Genomic DNA, 20,302 nt, shown 5'->3' with positions numbered 1-20,302 from the left:
TATAAATACATTATTCTTGTACTGACAAAAGTATTTAAAGGGAGGTTAGCCTACATTAAAAACATTTTGACCTTAGATGTTACATTTTAATAAACGTTCTTTAAATGTACAATTGTTTTATATAGAATTGTTCTACAGTCAATTTAATGCAATTACATCAGAACTAATTAATTTCAGTAAAATCCCATACTTTACCTTTTCATGGAAAAAAAAAATTAACAGAAATTAATTACTTATAATGAATTCCACCGAACACTGGTTTTAGTTAATGATAATGGAGCCAAGTAAAAATGGCAGAAAACCATCAAGCCGTTCTTTTCATTTTTTCCTCATGGTTTAATTGACAGATTGAATTCCTAGATTCATAAATAAAGCACAGGAATTCAGTAGCAGCCAAGGTCTTCATGGTTATTGTATTGCTAATTCTGTGTAATGGTCAAGATTTCTTTAGTAGTCATCACACACACATTAACAGATATTGAGCTGAGAGCAGAACGGCCCAATGCACAAAACAGCTTTATATGAAGATGCTTAAATATTTCCCACCAGAGCAAAATAAAACAGACTCAAAATAAATTAAAAACAAATGGGTAGAAGAAAACAAATGTAATGACGATTACATCTAATGGTGAGAAAATGAAAATGTTTCTCAGTAATACAAGCATAAGAAAATGTTGGTCCCAACAGCATTTTATCACATATCAGAATTAGTGTTTTCGAACAAACATGTGTTTGAACAAAGAGACGTCATTTTCCTACTTATGTAATGTAAAAAAAAAAAAAAAAAAAAAAATCTATGCAATTGAATATTTGTCCAACAGAGGGCACTCACTGCATATCTTTCTTTTTCTCTACAAGGGCATTACCATATTTCACCATAAAGCTACTTCCTAACTCTAAACACAGTTTTAAAACAGTTATTCATGACAGAAGAGAGCTAGTGTTGAGCTTTTGTAAAACATTGACCCACATTATTTCATGTTTTTGAAAGAAGTCTCTAATGCACCCCAAGGCTGCATTTCTTTGCTCAAAAATACAGTAAAAATAGCAATAATGTGAAATATTTTTACAATTCAAATGAACTATTATTTGAATGTTTTATTTCAAAATGTAATTTATTCCTGTGATGCAAAGCTGAATTTTCAGCATCATTACTCCAGTCTTCAGTGTCTTATCATTCTAATATGCTGATTTGCTGATTTTTGATGAATTTAATGCATCAATTGCTAATAAAAATCTTAACTTCTTCACACAATCAATCTGCAGGGGCTCTTTGCCAAATGAAAACAGTAATATGAAGAAAAGCAGGACATAAAACCTGCAGAACAGTTGTATTTTAGTCCAGTGTGCGATTCTTCACAGGTGAAAAATGTATATTTTAAAATAAAATAGTGAGTTTATATAATCAGCTCATCCTCATCTGATTAATGAAGGAATGAACGTGGGAGAACGGAGCAGAGGTGCTGATCCTAGCTTTTCTTTTATAGAGGAGACATTAAACTCGAGTAGTTCATCATGAGCAGGAGAGACTATCAATGCATCATAAATATATTAGTATGGGTGCATAAGTGATGATAAACCTTTTTAAAAAAAAACTCTATTTCTACATTAAAGTTAATCTACAAGGATTCGGGATCATGTACATTTTTAATCCTTTAATTTTGTTCCTGGAGGTCCAATTATTATGTAATTTCATTGATTTTCAGAATTAAACCGGCTGTTTTTTCTCTTTTACATGAGTGTCAGCACTTTGGGCCTCTCACATGGGTCCACGCTAACCAGCCCAAACTTGACCCTATACTAAGCAGCGATCTTCAGGCACTGTGACCTGTCGCTGTAACCGTAACCCAGAACCTGGCCGTGACCCAGACTTTGTCGATATCCGTGACCCGGGAGTAGAGCCCGAGCTGGGGCAGCGAGAGGAGGCCCATGACGCCCGCCGCTGGAGGTTTCGGGAAATGGAGCGGTGTAGGTTCTTGTTAGAGGAACAGGCTGCCATGCTGACCAGCCACGGGTGCTTTAGAGCTTCCTCGGCGGTCATGCGGTGCTCGGGGTCAAGGGTCAGGAGGTGATCGATGAAGCTTTTGGCCAATGTAGATACTGATTTCCATGGCTGAAAGAGAGAGATTGAGAATGATCAAAGGTTTTTCACACACACACACACACACACACACGGAGAGTTGCTGTGATTTGTGAATGTGGGTAGTCAGTCATATGTTAATGAGGTCATCAATTACATGCTCAACAAAACAAAATAGAACAAATACATCGAAAACAAATAAATATGGTGCAAATACACACTGTTAAACACCCCTGATTGTTCTGATGTGAACAATAAAACAGAGATAGATGATATCACAACTTTTGCAACTAAAAAAAATAAAAATAAAAATACAACCTACATGTAATCCTGAAATAACCTACACTCTTAGAAAAAAGGGTTCATTGGGGTTATGAAGCATTACGAAGAAGCCCCAAAGACTCCTTTAATGCTAAAAAAGGTTCTATAATGACAAGAAAGAACCCTTTTGGCACAAAGGTCCTTTATAGGCTATTGTTCATTCATATATTACATTATGCTGCAACATTTTGTAGTTGTAATTAAATTATGGTTTATTAAACTGTTGTAGTAACTTTATCACATTTTAATCATGCTGATTTTTGGAGGAGAAAAACTGAAATGGCACTCTTCTTCGTGTGATATTGATTAACTACATAAAATGATATAAATATAGACATATTCTAACCCCCATATCTTAAATTTTGTTATCATTCACATGCATTCATAAATACATTTTAGGGTCTTGATGTTTGTCAATAATATGAAATCCGGAAAGGACAAAAGAAATGATAATGAATGAACCCAAAAGGTTCCATATAGAACCTTTTTCCTGGTTACAAAGAACCTTCTAAGAACCTTCTATATTAGAAGTATAGAACCTTTTAGGGGTTCCAAATACGTAGTGCTGATAGAACCTTTTAAGGATCTATATAGAACCTTTTCTTCTAAGAGTGAAGTGCATAAGTGTGCACCCTGAACTAATACTATTATCTTTACTTCATTTTTTTACATCACACAAAAAAGCTGTTTTAACAGGGGTGTGCAGAATTTTAATATCTGCTAGTGGACATGTATATTACATATATAAACAAACCTAGCTGGGAAAGCTTTGAGTTGTGAAAGTAAAAGTATATTTTTATATATTTGTATTATTCCTTAAAATAACCACTTCAAATAAAAAAAGGAACATTTTAAATTAACACCAACGATCTGGAGAGAATGTTTTACAGATCTGCATGATTCAAAGACACCAAGTAATGAAATATCTTTATCAGAATCCTGTAGCTCAGACCCAGCAAGCCCTCCAACACACACTTTCCCTGCATGAACACACACACTAACATTACTTTCCAGTCATTGCAGGTTTTGCATTCAGTCTGTGTTTAGAACAGCATCACATCATCACAGATCTGAGAGCCAACACTGCACATCTATGGCTGTAAATGTCACTAAGTACACACACACACACACACACAGATTCTGCCTGAATGGAGACCGGACCGCCGGCGTCTGACCACCACTGACCTGTGCCACCGACGCTTCTGCCTCTTAAGCTGCATTAGATATATAACTTGGCATTTTCGCCTCGTCGCAGTCTGAATGTGAAGACATTAGTCAATAAATGTCACCGGTTTTGAATAGATCTGTGACTCATTGCTAATTTGAGGGAGTTTACCATCTCTGTTATTTGAGAAGCTCTCAGAGGAACATACTCTCTCTCTGTCACACACACTCACTGTTTTTCCATGTTTTATGGGGACTTACCACATTCATAATAATTGATATACTATATAAACTGTATATTCCTGTCCCTAACCCTACCCATCACAGAAAATGGGTATTTTCTGTGATGGGTAGGGTAAATGGGTAAATTCTGCATTTTTACATTTAAAAAAAAAAAACATGCAATGATTTATAAGCTGTTTTCCTCATGGGGACACAAAGTCTGGGGTGGAAGCCCTTTCAAAAGGTACACTTTAAAAATTGCTGGGTTGTTTTAACCCAACTTTGGGTCAAAAATGGACAAACCCAGCCATTGGGTTAAATATTTTAATTACATTTTTAACCCAACGTTTGGGTTTGTCCATATTTGACCCAAAGTTGGGTTAAAACAACCCAGCAATTTTAGAGTGTACACCTTTGTACCCAAAGAGTGCATATTGGTACCAAAAGGGTAGCTTACATATACTGTAATACCTAAATGGTACAAACAACCTTTTTAAGAGTAACAGCTTTTGTACCATTTTTTTTTCTGAGGATGCACAAGGTCAAAAATGACTACACTCTAAAAAATGCTGGGGTGTTTTAACCCAATTTGGGGTCAAATATGGACAAACTCATACATTGGGTTAAAAATGGAATTTAACCCAATGGCTGGGTTTGTCCATTTTTGACCCAAAATTGGGTTAAAACAACCCAGCATTTTTTAGACTACACTTCTTTCTACATTGTGACCACAATGTTTACCCGGGCCGGGCCACACAGACACACACACACACACACACACACACACACACACACACATATATATCCAGTAATGACAATTAATCAGCCATGAAATTGACAATTGCAAGTCTGTTGCAGACAAATGGGTTTTAAAGAGCAAGTTTCATTCAAACACACAGAAACGCGTTCAAGAAAAAGAAAGCGTGTACGAGTTTTACAAGAAAACATTAAGGTGCATTAGTCTTGCTGTGGTCTAAACAAAGAATCCAACAATTTCATCAAGGAAAAGAGAGAAATCTGACATCAATAAAACATAGTGAGAGCTGAACAACTACCTCTGGTGTTGTGTGGTTCAATCTATCATTCTGTCCTGAAGAGCGATTGTGTATTCATGTGGTTATATCTGAGCAGAAACATGGGTCCGTGCGCCGCGTGCCTGCATGTGTTTAACCTATAAAGGATGGCTCACTGGTTTCTAATTACACACCAAAGCACAGTATTTGAATTCACTCTGAGGCGCAGATAAAAAAGCATTTCTGCAATGAGGCTTTAATGAAAAAAAGGTTTAGTCCAAAGTTTTTCAACTTTGTTGTGTAGCGTTCTCCAGAGTCATTAATAAGTGCGAGTATAATCTGTGTAGTATTAAATGAGAGAGATGAAACACGTGCTCTAAATGACCAGGTGGGTTCAGCGCACAGTGTGTCGCCACTTCGAGATCTTTTGATTAACTTTAACATTAATATACAGGAAATATAAGTAGCCGCAGGGTTTAAAAACAGAATTTAAATGAAAAATCTGTGGAAACATGAATACATCAAATCAATATAGCAAAACTGCACATAGCAAGTTCTTACAATTGTTTCACATATTTTTGAACTTTGTTACACTTTATTTTAAGGTGTCTTGCGTAAGTAAGTACAGTGTAATATTAATTAACTAAATGTACTATAGAGTTAGGGATAAGATTAGGGTTTGGTTACTTACTTTAATCGAGACTCATCACATTTTCCAGTCTTCAACTGTCCGATTTTGGTGAGTTTGTGTAAATTGTCGCCTCTTTTTCCTATTTGTAGTGGAGATGAGTGGTACCCGGTGGGATCTTCTGCTGTTGTAGCCCTTCCGCCTCAAGGTTGTGCGTGTTGTGGCTTCACAAATGCTTTGCTGAATACCTCGGTTGTAACGAGTGGTTATTTCAGTCAAAGTTGCTCTTCTATCAGCTTGAATCAGTCGGCCCATTTTCCTCTGACCTCATCATCAACAAGGCATTTTGGCCCACAGGACTGCCGCATACTAGATGTTTTTCCCTTTTCACACCATTCTTTGTAAACCCTAGAAATGGTTGTGCATGAAAATCCCAGTAACTGAGTAGATTGTGAAATACTCAGAACGGCCCGTCTGGCACCAAGAACCATGCCACGCTCAAAATTGCTTAAATCACTTTTTTCCCCCATTCTGACATTCAGTTTGGAGTTCAGGAGATTGTCTTGACCAGGACCACACCCCTAAATGCATTGAAGCAACTGCCATGCGATTGGTTGGTTAGATAATTGCATTAACGAGAAATTGAACAGGTGTTCCTAATCCTTTAGAATATATAAATGACATTAATACTTATTTAGCAGCAGCAGGATTATAAAAAGCTTCCAAGTTTATTTTATTTCTCTTTAAGACAACAGCATTATTGTTTTGTACTATTGCACTTATAATTTCACAGCTCTAGGGGGTTAGAAGTGATAAAGAAATGTGCGTGTCTGTGTGTGTTTGCAGTTTAAAGGCGACAAAAGCCCTGTGGTGAAGCTCCTCTCACCCTCTCCTTCCTTTCTGATTACCACCTCTAACCTCACACACACACACACACACACCCTTGAGACAAAGCAAGCTGACGAGCTGTGGGTGGGCGCCACACATAAGTCAGGTAGCTGGTGGCTGTTTACACAGGTGACCAGATTTCACCTTCCCACACACACAAACCCTGTTTGCCCTTTACTTTACACTTGGCTGAATGTTTCATTGCTCTGGTTCATTCCAGGTGTCTAAGTGCTGGTGGTCTAGGCCATCACAAGCTCAATTTTGATTATGAAGATCATAAGTACACACACAAAAAAAAAATATACCACAAAATAGTTGCCCCAAAAAGTATTTGGATACAGTTAGTCAGTTAAAAAATGTATTACATGTAATTATGGCTTTAAAACGGAATTTATACATGTTTGGGTCGGTAAGATTTGTTAATGTTTTTAAAAAAGTCACTTAAATCGTGATTTAATATTTGGTACTTTACTTAAAACTGCATCTAATGCAATGAGATTCAGACAATTTCATGTTTAAGCAGAGATGCAACAATGTATCGGCTATATTTATTAACTGCATAATCCAGTTTTTTTCTCTGGGTAAAATAATGTTGTTTTATGAAATATTCTTTAGCAAAAAATAACTTCTAAATGTTGTAAAGTGGCCAATAGTTAAAGGAGTAGTTCATAAAAAAAAAAAAAAAAAAAAAAAAAACGTTTGCTGATAATTTACTCACCCCCATGTCATCCAAGATGTCCATGTCTTTCTTTCTTCAGTCGAAAAGAAATTAAGGTTTTTGATGAAAACATTCCAGCATTTTCTCCATATAATGGACTTCAATGGGAACCAAACGGTTCAAGGTCCAAATGAGAGTTTCAGTGCAGCTTCAAAGGGCTTTAAATGATTCCAGATGATGAATAAGGGTCGTTTGTTGAATGAACCAAATGACTCGAAAAAAGATTCGTTCATTTTGATGAACGAGTTCGAACAGGAGAGTCACGAACGCGCATCACAGAACAGAGCAAGGCGAGCATTTGAGCTTATAAAACTTAAACTTTGCTATTTTTTTTTTTTAAATGAGCGATCATTTCGCTTGATAAGACCCTTATTCATCGTCTGGTGTCGTTTGAAGAGTTTGCAGTTTGAAACTGTCTTTTGGACCTTGAACCGTTTGGTTCCCACTGAAGTGCATTATATTGAGAAAAATCCTGGAATGTTTTCATCAAAAACCTTAATTTCTTTTTGACTGAAGAAAGGAAGACGTGGACATCTTGGATGAAATGGGGGTGAGTAAATTACTCCTTTAAAATCGTTATCGGTTATAAAAAAATCGGTTCATCCTTAGTCTTACGTGTCCAAATACTTTTTAGGCCACTGAATGTGTGCATTTGTGCTCATTGCAAGATAACAGTGCGGAAAGGTATTTTGACACTCACATCACCATGGAAACTGAAGCTGCCCCTGAGAATGGCCCTGAAGAGCCTCGGTCGGCTGCTCTGGTCGAAGGGCAGTGATCCGCTCAGCACGATGTAAGTGATGACGCCCAGCGCCCACATATCCACAGCACGGCCACAGGGTGTCTGAGCCAGCATCTCAGGGGCCAGGTACTCCGGTGTCCCGCAGAGTGTCCTCACAGCCCAATCTTTACTCTGACGGCTCTTCTCAAAGTCTACAGTGCTAAAGGACGAGTCGCAGCTCGTGTCGTGAGTTGAAACACTTGTATCTTCCTTGCTTTGAAATGAGGCCGGTGTCTTGTCCCAACAAGCGAGCCCAAAGTCTGTTATGATCAAGCGCGAGTCCTGTCCCGGGTGGTAGTACAGTAGGTTTTCAGGTTTGAGGTCCCTGTGGATGACGCCCAGAGAGTGGAGATAGCACAGCCCGCTGGCCACCATCTTCAAGGCTTTGGTGGCGTCCCGTTCTCTGAAGGTTCCTCGGGCGAGCGTGCGCTCCAAGAGCTCTCCTCCGGTGGCCAGCTCCAGAACCAGGTAGACGCGATGTGGCGTTTCGAACACCTCAGCCAGGCGGATGACATTTATGTGGTTCACCCGTCGCAGGACGCCGAGCTCTGCTTGACAGGCCTCGTGACCCTCACGACCTTTGACCTCCAGAAGTTTGATGGCGAAGGGTTGGCGCGAGCGCCGGTGCTCAGCACGAACCACACGGCTGAAGCTCCCACAGCCAATCAGAGCCTTGATGTCATACCTAGAACATATAAAAACACTATTTTAGGATCATTTAGAGACTATTGGAGTTATTTAAGAGGTCGTATAATGCCCTTTTAGTCTGGATTTTTTTTTTACTATGTTTTTATTGAACTTTTCTAAAATAAAAATAAAAAATAAAATAAAAAATAAAAGAAAATAAAAATAATCAATAAAAAGCTTAAAAAAAAAAAAAAAAAAACACAAGCCCTTGACAGCACTTCAAAGAATACACCGCATACCAGTACACTATCTGCATTATTCATAAATTAACATATATCAAGTCTATTTATTTCCAGCTAATTTTTAATTAATGCCCACTTCTGTCAAAAAATGTCAGATTTAAACTGCAAATCCGCAGTCATCTTCTCAAATATGTATATCTGTTTCAGTCTATGGTCTGGATTTTATTTTAGGGGTCTGAAAAGGTTTTCATGCTTTAAACACATTATTTTCATATATTTGACACTATTCCAGTCTGTCAGTAACACTCTGTTTAGTTCGTGTCTCTATGAAGCCCCTCCTCCTGAATAGCGCAATGTGCTCTGATTGGTTGGCTGGAGCAGTGTGTTGTGATTGGTCAACTGGTCTGAATGTGTTTCAGAAATGCCACAGCCCTTACCATACTGTACCCTTACATCAACACGGTGTTAACACAACTTAACCAGGCCTCACACCTTTTTATTTTGCATGTCTTTTCCATTTAAATGAGGATTATTGTGACTCAAGACTAATGGAGGCGTTTCATGAAGTTCAGAAACAGTGACACTGAGAATAACTCATTTTGGAGTGACTGTACTTTGTAACTTTGCAGATCTTTATCATGCTCAAACAGCAAAATTACAAACTAAAGAAAGTTGAACATTTAAAAAAAGCATAATAAATAATTTATATACAGTATATATAAATTATTACTTTTTACGTTCTTACTTTTTGACATTTTTTTTTTAAATTGCCTAAATAATTTATTCATTGTTATTCAAGTTTTATTTCAGTACATGTTAAACTAAATTAAAATTTGAAATGTTTCCGTGGCAACTAGCTGAAATAAAATAAGTTATACAACAAATTACAGTGATTTATAATTAGGCCTAAGTCATTTTTCTTTTTTATTTCATATCAGTTCTCATTTATTTTATTTCAAGTAATGAAAATGTTTTTTTTTTATGGTTTTAGTTTTAGTTAATTATAATAACCCTGTTGAACACTAAAGCATCTGCTATGATAGACTATTGTGCGGCTGTAATTGGACACATCAAATTAAATTACATCTCATTATTTCATAAATTACATTTCATTATTACCTTTAGCCTGATATTAAATGCTGAGAGGGGCACTGGTGGACTAATAAATATGATAAAGCATTTCATTATAGCAGAGAGCTTTAATTGACATGTCGTGTTTGATAGCTTAATTCGGTCATCCAGTCTAAAGTAATAAAGTTTATGGCATTGTCAAGAATTGTTCATAAAGGTTATGTTAGGAATGCAATAATAGCTTCCTGTTTACCGCATACTGCATGTACACTGAATACTGGCAACTAGATTTAACAACACTGTACAAAAATATTGTTGGTTTAACTTAAAAAATTAAGTAACCTGGCTGCCTTAAAATTTCAAATTCATTGAAAAGGAAAAATTGAGTTAATACAATGAAGGAGAGTGATTTAATCATCAGAAACTCAAAATATTATGTTATCTGAACTATATAAATTATTAAGTTGATTTGACAAAAGACAAAATGTTGTGATTACAAATCATGAAAATATTGTTTTACAGTGAAACTGCAGCTGAGATTATTACGAATTAATTTGTCACAATGAACCTTAAAAGTGCATTGTGCAATGCAGCACTGTGTCAAATTATTTGGAGCTTATTCACTTTTGTTGTGAATTGTTGTTGAAAAAAAATATTCCTGTAAAAAAGAAAAAAGAGCTTTCTGAAGGATCATGTGACACTGAAAACTGTGCTGAAAAATCAGCTTAGCAATAAAAATGACATTTTTAAATAATTTATGCAATAATATTTCACAACATTACTGTTTTTACTGCATAAACACAGCCTTGGTGAGCATAAGGTATAGCCTACTTCTTTCAAAAATATTAGTCAAAAAATCTTCCCCGCCGCAAACTAAAACAGTAGTGCATATATTTTTTATTTAATATCACCATGGAAACTGAACTTTATATATAATATTTTTGCTAAACTTCAAATACCATTGCAAATACACACATAAAATTCAGATACTGTGCACCATAAAGTGTCCATTCTACGTATTGCTCATTCTATTTTTTGCAGTATGGTAGTGTGCTGTTCTGAACACACTCAAAGCAAGCACATCATCAGTACCTTGCAGTGACGCGTGGATCAAACTTTGCACGAAACTTTGCGTTAGGATTCCTCATCCTCTCCTCCAGACGATCCAGTTCCTTGACTCCTTCTGATCTTCCTTCTCGGGAAGCCCTTCTACCACTTCTTCTCCTCCAAAGCCAAGCTTGTTGTTTCTCGTCACACTTTTCCCTGTCAGTCTCTTGTTTCTTGAAGTTCACAACAGAGTTGATAAGAGAAAAACATCCATTTTTGGAGGGCTCGGGTAACACTTTGCCAGAACTACTTCCCATTATAAAGACCTTACAGGGAGAGAAGCATGGAAATGATCCATCCAGATGGTGTTAAAGAGCTGACACTTGTCTACCTGAATTAAGAGTCACAGATCCTTCTCTTCGCACACAGGGCTGGTTTGGAGGATCATCAGCTGTAGTGCACTTGCACACGACCGGTGCATTTTCAGCACAGGTGCAATAACTCACACCTGAGTGATGGGTGTTTGATCCACGGGCCGGGTGTTTGATATCAGGGGCCTTTTAACAACGCTAGTAATTGCCCTGTAACAGAAAACAAAGGCAGCTTGATCACCTGTGGATGAAACCATACATACTTTTTAAAGTCACAGTGAAGTATGAAAATGAAACACTTATTTAGGGTTTTATCTGTAAAAACTGGATGCATGAATCTATGACATAATCCATAAGATATTGATACAAACTCTAAGACAAATTTACCTCTGAATCATTTTATCTCGTCACTCATTCAAAAATGTCAAAAGAGGAAACCTTGATTATTCAAAGGGCAAATGTCATAGCACAATTGTAAATAAAAAATATTATGTAAAAAAAACAAATTATATATATATTGCACATTGTCTTATACACTGAAAAATATAATTAAAAGGAGTAGTTCACTTTAAAAAAAAAAAAAAACACTTGCTGATAATTTACTCAGCCCCATGTTATCCAAGATGTCCATGTCTTTCTTTCTTCAGTCAAAAAGAAATTAAGGTTTTTGATGAAAACATTCCAGGATTTTCTCCATATAATGCACTTCAATGGGAACCAAACGGTTCAAGGTCCAAATGAGAGTTTCAGTGCAAACTGCAAACTGTTCAAAGGGCTTTAAATGACACCAGACGATGGATAAGGGTCTTATCAAGCGAAACGATCGCTCATTTTAAAAAATAACAAAGTTTACGTTTTATAAGCTCAAATGCTCGCCTTGCTCTGTTCTGTGATGCGCGTTCGTGACTCTCCTGTTCGAACTCGTTTATCAAAATGAACGAATCTTTTTTCATGTCATTTGGTTCATTCAACGAACGAAATGAATGAACTGACTCAGAAAAAGATTTGTTCATTTTGATGAACAAGTTCAAACAGGAGAGTAACGAACGCGCATCACAGAACAGAGCAAGGCGAGCATTTGAGCTTATAAAACTTAAACTTTTTTTTTTAAATGAGCAATCGTTTCACTTGATAAGACCCTTATTCATCGTCTGGTGTCGTTTAAAGCCCTTTGCACAGTTTGTAGTTTGCACTGAAACTGTCTTTTGGACCTTGAACCATTTGGTTCCCATTGAAGTGCATTATATGGAGAAAATCCTGGAATGTTTTAATCAAAAACCTTAATTTCTTTTCGACTGAAGAAAGAAAGACATGGACATCTTGGATGACATGGGGGTGAGTAAATTATCAGCAAAAGTTTTTATTTTATTTTTTTTTTAAGCCAACTAATCCTTTAGTGTTGCAATTTTTTTAACCAAAATATTATGTTTTCAAACACTAAAGTTATATGTGATTGCAATGTAAGGATTGCTCCAATCCTTGGTATAGTAACAATAAAGAATCTTGAATCTTCATGTTCAGAAGCCTGTTATTTTGTCATTAAATGACGCCTCTTAATTGTAAAAAAAAGGCAACATTTACTGAAAATGCACCAAGAGCTTTCATGTAGGCGTATTAAGATAGGAAGGGAAGTCTATGGGAATGGGACATTAATATAAATGCAATATAGCTAGCTATAATCATAGAAAAATACCCACCTATTATAGCTCATGCCCATTTAATGGGATTTTTTCCAATTATCATTAAAATTTAAATGACAGTCGACCAAAGACTGAACAGTTCACACTTCTTACCGGTCCATAGAGATGTACAATCCCAAAAGACTGATCAGAACAGACATGACAGTTCTGTACATTTCATGGACTGGACATTTCATATCTGGAGTTCATGACTCCAGCGAGCTATAATATACCTGCATAATCTGGCTAACAGCTGATCTTTAATCATAAAAAGTACAAGGACGTTTTCCATCACATTTAAGTGAGCTGTAAATGAAGCTGAATAGAATGAGCTCATTTAAAAGTATCTTTCCATGAAATGAAGCCTCTGTTCAGCCTGATAATTCTGCGGTCAAACCACCTGGATCCTTATTGGACATAATGAAAACACATCTGGTATTTGGTGCGGACACTATAAAATAGTATTAATATAATGAATGCATGCACCTTCAGTAGGCTACATGAGTCTGACTAATCACGCCTCAGTGTAATGTCCAACTCCTCCACTAGAGTGCAATATTGAGTTTTCTATGTTTATCAAAGTTGATTGAAATAAATGGATGAAGAGCGTAATTAACTTGTTTTGACTGCTGCGATCATCCATCGTAATCCCCAGATAATCCAAACCTAATCCATTGCCTAATCTGAAACCTTAATTGCCATGGAAACGTCACAATACCGAGGAGCCCAGCAATTATGGGCAGATTTACACTCATATGAAGTGCTTGTTGTGTTTTGCTTATCAGGCAGCATGATAAATGCAGTCGACACACATGACAAAGTGAATAATCAAACCCATTTATAATCGTTCAGATGGAGTTGGCAAGAGAAACTTGAATTACTAACCTTTGTCTCGTACAAGAAGTCATTGACAACACGAAATGAGCAGGATGGGGTGTCAGTTTCCGGTTTTGAAACGTGATGTGGGCATAATAAGCGCTAGTGAAAAATCATTGCAAACAGTCTTCAGGCTGAATGCTCAAACTGACCCTTACAAAACAGAAGTTTAAGTGTGCTATTACTAGAAATAAGCTATACAAGCTATAACGTAAACTAGAAATAAGTATAGCCTAGTTTCAGTCTACTTAATATGCACTTCTCAGAAATAGCCTACACTTAAAATTACACTTAAATACTTGACTTATACTGACAGAAAACTTTGTGTAGTCTACTGGTACAAATTAATTAACTTTAAAGTACTTAAAAGTATTGAAAGTTTTCCTCAAACATACACTGTTAAAGGTATAGTTTAAGTATAAAAATGAATACATTCACCGGAAATTCACCTGAAGTAAACTTATAAGCAGTTTAAAATATTAAAGAAGTAAAATGTGCTACTTTCATAAAATGTGCTACAAGTATTTAACTAGTAAATCATAAGTTGCAAAGGTTAGTGTTACACTTAAAGTATATTTAAAAAGTATTCTTTTGTACACTAAAAAGTGGGCCACATCATTCCCAAGTACTGAAATAGTACACTTAGAAATATACCATCGTCCGTTCATATTATTACTTAAACAATTGTCATGGATCGCTCTAATGCTTAAGTAAGGTCCAAGCGCAGCTTTATTCAAAAATCCAGAATCATAGTCATGCCAGGCAATGGGTCAAAACCCTTCCACAATCCACATACACGAGACAAGGGAGAGTGCTCAGACATGCAGTGTAACAATTACAAAACCTCAATGAGAAATGACAGAGAGAACATGGTATAAGTAGGGAGACAAACAATGTACTGACAAACAGGTGAACGCAATAGTTCATGATGAGTCTGGGCAAAGGATTTTGGGGACTGGAGTTCATGGCTGAGTGAAGGTCAGAGAAGGAGTGCCCTTTAGTGGTCAACCTGGACACCCCAGCTGGTGACTGTGACAAAAATATCCTTGAAATTTACTGAAGTATACTTAATAAAATTAACTTGTAACTAAGAAGAAACAACTTTGAAACAATTTCATCTTGAAAAATAACACTTGAGACTGAACTCAACTGCATGCTAGAGGGGATATAATAATATAATATAATATAATATAATATAATATAATATAATATAACCTGCATACCGTTTTTTACATTTTAAATGGTAAGTGAAATAGTGGCTTTATTCTCTCATAAACGTTAAAAAGTATCATAGTGTCACAATGACTTTGCATTTGGCATCCAATTATTATACTGAAAATAGATATGGCTATTTTGCACTTTTCATTAAATATTGTGTTAAAATGCAAAACACTTGGCAGTCTGATTAAATGATGAGTCAAAAAAGACAAGCTAAAATGTCTGCAATTACACATTCAATGCTGTAAATAGAAGGTCAATACAGCTTTTAAGAATGTTATATTTATGTTTTCTCTATTATTCTTTTTTGTGGTTATGACATTTTAAACATGTTTTTATTAGATTTTTTTATCTTATGTTTACAATTATTTTGTGAATGCACCATGTAATGTGATATAAATAAACTTGCCTTGCCTTGCCTATTTAGCAAAACTTTGCAGGTCATTCTGGTTTTATTTGTGCACAGTATGCATATATAGTAGTAGACCTATACTAATATTGCAATTCTAAACATAGCCAATCTGAAAGATAGTCCAGTTAATCAGAGAACTAGATAATTAGAAATGTTCTCTGCCTGTCAATCATTTTGAATGTTCCAGTTTGGCATATATCGTGTTGGACATGTCTGTGAGGGCAGGGTTTTGGAGAGATTTTGTATATGATGGAAATGAGCCAAATCACTTACAGCACCTTTAATACTGCTGGCACACACGGACAAACACATGGACCCGGATTACTGAAAATAAAGTCAAATCACCGTTCAGATGTTGCTCTCTCTCAGGCAGTTGTGCTCTGTTGAACTGATTATTGCTCTGCCCACTGCAAATAAACCACGTTATGTGTGTGTGTTTATTGCCTCCTCCATTAAAGTTTACACTCATCCAGTGCTGCAACACCAAAATGTGATCTTGCTGGAGAACTCCTGCACTTATGAGCAGAAATGTAATGGAATGTGTGGAACATTTCTCTGTGACTACCAATAACAGTCGCAGTTTTATTAAATCCAAAATCCGAGTCTTACATTCTTGTCAGTGAGATGATGAGGCTGCCTGGAGGAAGGATAATTCTGTCATAATTTACTCTCCCTCATGCGGTTCCAAATCTGAATGGTGTTATTTTTCTCTGTCAGACACAAAAGGTGAATTCGGAAAAATCTTCACATACATTAAATGTTTTCCAATGAATCCGAATATGACCTTCGCTCAGACCATTTTGCAAGATGTAAACAACACTGGTCCAGAAACACTTCCTGTTTCAGTTTGTAACTGTTTTCTTTATTTCACATGTAAAGAAAACATCCTAAAGATGTTTGTTTAACTTTTTGATTCAGTTTTATATGTTCTGTTGGTTGTATTTTATCCCAGCTTTTATGTAGCGTTAAAAAACTGAAACAGGAAGTGCTTCTGGACCAGTGTTGTTTACATCTTGCAAAATGGTCTATACAGACTAACATTTTGTCTATACCTCGCACAAAGCTGTCACACTTTTACAAAGCTGTAAAACTAATTTTAAAATACATTGGACTTTTATGGAGCTTTTTAAAGGTGCTATATGTATTTTTTAGCGCCATCTATCGGTGATGCTTCAGATTGCAACCAATTTTTACAAGAGCGCTCGTGCGAGTGCTTGAACACAAGAGCGATCACTCATGGGACCGGCCACACTGAGGCTGCGTCCGAAATCTTAGTTTTTCCTGCTTAGTTTACCCTAGTGAAAAAAAACCTATACCAAAATGTTTTAAAAATACCTTTATTTCAGTATACTACAAACAAACCCATTAACATATTTAATGGCATAGCTTGAGACTTACTGTTAGAAAAATCATAATTATACTTTATTTGGAATATTTCTATAGGCTACTTAACATTGCACATTTCCTAAAATTAAGCATACAACGTGTTTTAAGATCTATTGAGATATTATGATTTCTGGATGATATTAGTCTTTAAATGCAAGATATTTAAAGTGTAGCCTACCAAACATATACGTACAATAGTTATAAAATATGCTTAAATATAGCGTTAGTTGGACCTCATCACTATTTTAAGCATAATAATTTAGTAAAGATTTTAAGCATAATAATTTAGTAAATTAACAGTACAGTTGCATGCATGTAATATGTTAATGTATTTGTAGTGTACTTAGCTTAAATGTATTTCAAATAGGTATAGGGTGCACACACACACACACACACATCAAACATTTGAAAAGGTGTATCTTTAAAGAGACTAAAGAATCTGATGGAACATGACTAAATTCTTCAGATGAGACATTCTTTTTATATTTAATGGACTCAAAGGGGCTTTAGAAAACGTGATATTGGCTCACGGAGCTGTTGTAAATACATATCCATTCATCCATTTGCTTTTAATGAACACTTCAAACTATGATGTGCTCTGGGTCTTACAATTTAGCAAGACTTGTAATTGAAGAATTGATTGCAGGCACCATAGTTCGTTAGACATCAGTGGGAGAAAAAAAAGGACTTATTTACCTTTCAGGTCTTAGAGAACTGGACCAAATCAATCACTCGTTCCACCCACTCTCCCGTTCCTCGCATCCATTTGCCTAGTTTTCTTTTCTTTCTACAAAGATCTGGTGAGGCTGTTTTTTCTTCCCCTGGTCATCCTGCTGAGATGCTTCTGCAATAAGCAGCTTGGATATGGCCCTGTGGCGTGAAAACTAAACTAATCAGTGTGAGGAGTGGGACCGGCACTGGCTCTGTCTACCGCAGCAGAGACTCCTTCGTCACAGCAATGGCCTGTTTCTCTCGGGAGACCCTGATGAATACTCTCATTTTCCTGTGGACAGTCTGTTGGAGGAACATGAGCAAGGGGAGGTGGGGTTGGAAGAGGTCAGCAGACAAATAGCCCATGATGCCTTGATTGAGCAAATCATGAACATCGCACCAGTCGGTAAAAAGTTGATTAAAGTGACTGATTGCACTGCCTGTGTCTCTTGCTTTATGAAGCCAAGTAGATGTGCAGTTCTCCAATGTGCAATTAATGGACGTCTCTGCTAATTGGTTTCTGCTGGTGTTGGCCTCGGGGTGACCGGCAGGAGGGGTGGAGACACTACTAGACTATCAGATGAAAGGCATGTACAACAAGCAGATAACCAGGAAAACGCATCCATCCGTTTCTGGACCATGTTGTGTTGTGGCGGGTCTGCTTGTATTTCAGGAGGGAGCTTTTGCATTGGACATCAAGTGACACAAAACAGCATAGTTTATCAAACAAAAGTAAACAGAAATTTGCATAAAAGTAGATTCGGATTCGGATACAAAACTTAGGGTGCAAATTATAGGCAGATACGCAAAGTATACCCTTCAAAAGTTGATTGTTTAACTTTTACATTTATTCTGAAAGGATGCTTTAAATTTGTCGAAAGTTACAATGATGTCATTTATAACATGACAAAAGATTTGTATTTCAAAGAAATGATGTTGTTTTGAGCTTTCTATTCATCAAAGAATCCTGAAAATGTTTTCCAAATATTAACCAGTGCAATATTTGATTCTTGAGCAGCAAAGCAGCATTAGAATGATTTCTGAAGGATCATGTGACACTGAAGACTAGGGGGAATAATGATGTAAATTCAGCTTTGCCATCAAAGGAATAAATTACATTTTAAATTGTAATAATATTTCACAATATTACTGTTTGATTAAATAAATGCATCCTTGATGAGCATAAGAGACGTCTTTTTTAAAAACATTTAAAAATGTACGGTAGTGTATATTTATATGAGACAGGCAGACAGACAGACAGACAGACAGACAGAAATGCGACGGATGGATGGACGGACGGACAGACTGATAGACAGATAGATGATAGATGGATGGACGGACGGACGGACGGATGGATAGATGGACGGACGGATGGATGGACGGATTGATGGACGGACGGATTGATGGATGGATGGATGGATGGATGGACGGATGGATGGATGGATGGATTGATGGACGGACGGATTGATGGATGGATGGATGGACGGACGGATGGATGGACGGATTGATGGACGGACGGATTGATGGATGGATGGATGGATGGACGGATTGATGGACGGACGGATTGATGGATGGATGGATGGATGGACGGACGGACGGACTGATGGATGGATGGATGGATTGATGGATGGACGGATGGATGGATTGATGGACGGACGGATTGATGGATGGATGGACGGATGGATGGATGGACGGATGGATGAACGGACTGACGGATGTATGGATGGACGGGCGGACAGAAGGATGGATGGATTGATGGATGGACAGATGCACGGACAGACAGACAAAGAGACAGCCAGATAATGGATAGATAGACGGACAGACAGATGATGGATGGACGGCTGGATGGACGGATGGACCGCCTGACAGACAGACAAAGACAGACAGATGATGGATGGACGGACAGACAGATGCAAGGGCGTAACTTTGGGTCTACCATTGGGGGGGTTAAACTCGCGCCATATTTATTAATTTATTTATTTATTGAATAATTTTCTTTTGTAAATGGTAACATGCTAACTTGCCGTTCCTGTATTAGAAATACACTGTGATACTTTTATTCCCCACTTCTGAGGTAGGAAAGGATTCTGAGCCCCACCTGTCTCCAATCAACCCAACAAAATGTTAAGAAACTATGCTTTAAGTTTAACTTTTAAAATATATTTTATTAACATCACATTGTAAAAACTTAACATCCAATAACAGCATTAAAAACTTTCAAATAGAGAAAAAAGAAAGTGCAATTATATTATCACTTTGCATGAAATACGACTCAAAAGTTAGATAGAAAAATTGTGTTTGCATTTATATAGCCTCTAATAACATAAAATTCAGAAACTGAGAAAATACAAGTGTGGACTAACGTTAGTTGTGCTATGACTAATTTTTTCACTTTGCAAAAAGAACAAAAAATTAAATCATAATAATAATAATAATATTAAATTGAGCTGAAGGTGGCGAATTCCTAATAATGTACGTATAAGATACCTAAAATACGTTGCGCATTGCCTATATCGAAGGTGTTTTAACAACAAAGCACATCCACTTGCACATATTTGATAATCAGAATATCAGATCCTAATATAGCTAGCAAATTGTGAAATTCTGAATAAAAAATGAATAAAAGCAGATCATCAGTCATTCAGCTGTTGTGGCTGCGGTGTGACGAGCAATGAAGGACGCGTTTCCATGGGAACCATAAAATGATACTACGATCAATAACGGTCAAAAATGTAATATTAATTCGGAATATTTCATATTTAGCTATTCTAATCTGAATGATGTGACGATATTGGGGGGGTTATATTAGCTGGGTCTGATTTTTGAGGGGGTCATAACCCCCCAACC

General features: G+C 36.7%; 1 protein-coding gene across 1 annotated transcript in view; it reads right to left on the bottom strand.

Moving 5' to 3' along the window:
- Nucleotides 1-394: 394 nt before the first annotated feature.
- Nucleotides 395-20,302, bottom strand: part of LOC120474748 (serine/threonine-protein kinase H1) — a 117,315-nt gene continuing 97,407 nt past the window's right edge. Inside the window, 4 exon segments of the mRNA XM_089122349.1 lie at nt 395-1,837; nt 1,839-2,113; nt 7,735-8,500; nt 10,848-11,383. Coding sequence (XP_088978475.1) covers nt 1,801-1,837; nt 1,839-2,113; nt 7,735-8,500; nt 10,848-11,119 — 1,350 coding nt within the window. The 5' untranslated portion in view covers nt 11,120-11,383 and the 3' untranslated portion in view covers nt 395-1,800.

This window comes from Pimephales promelas, chromosome 17 (assembly GCF_988280905.1).
Source record: "Pimephales promelas chromosome 17, fPimPro1.hap1.1, whole genome shotgun sequence".
Classification (NCBI taxonomy): domain Eukaryota; kingdom Metazoa; phylum Chordata; class Actinopteri; order Cypriniformes; family Leuciscidae; genus Pimephales; species Pimephales promelas.
Note: the sequence above shows the minus strand (reverse complement) of the source record. Positions and strands in the feature narration are given on the sequence as shown.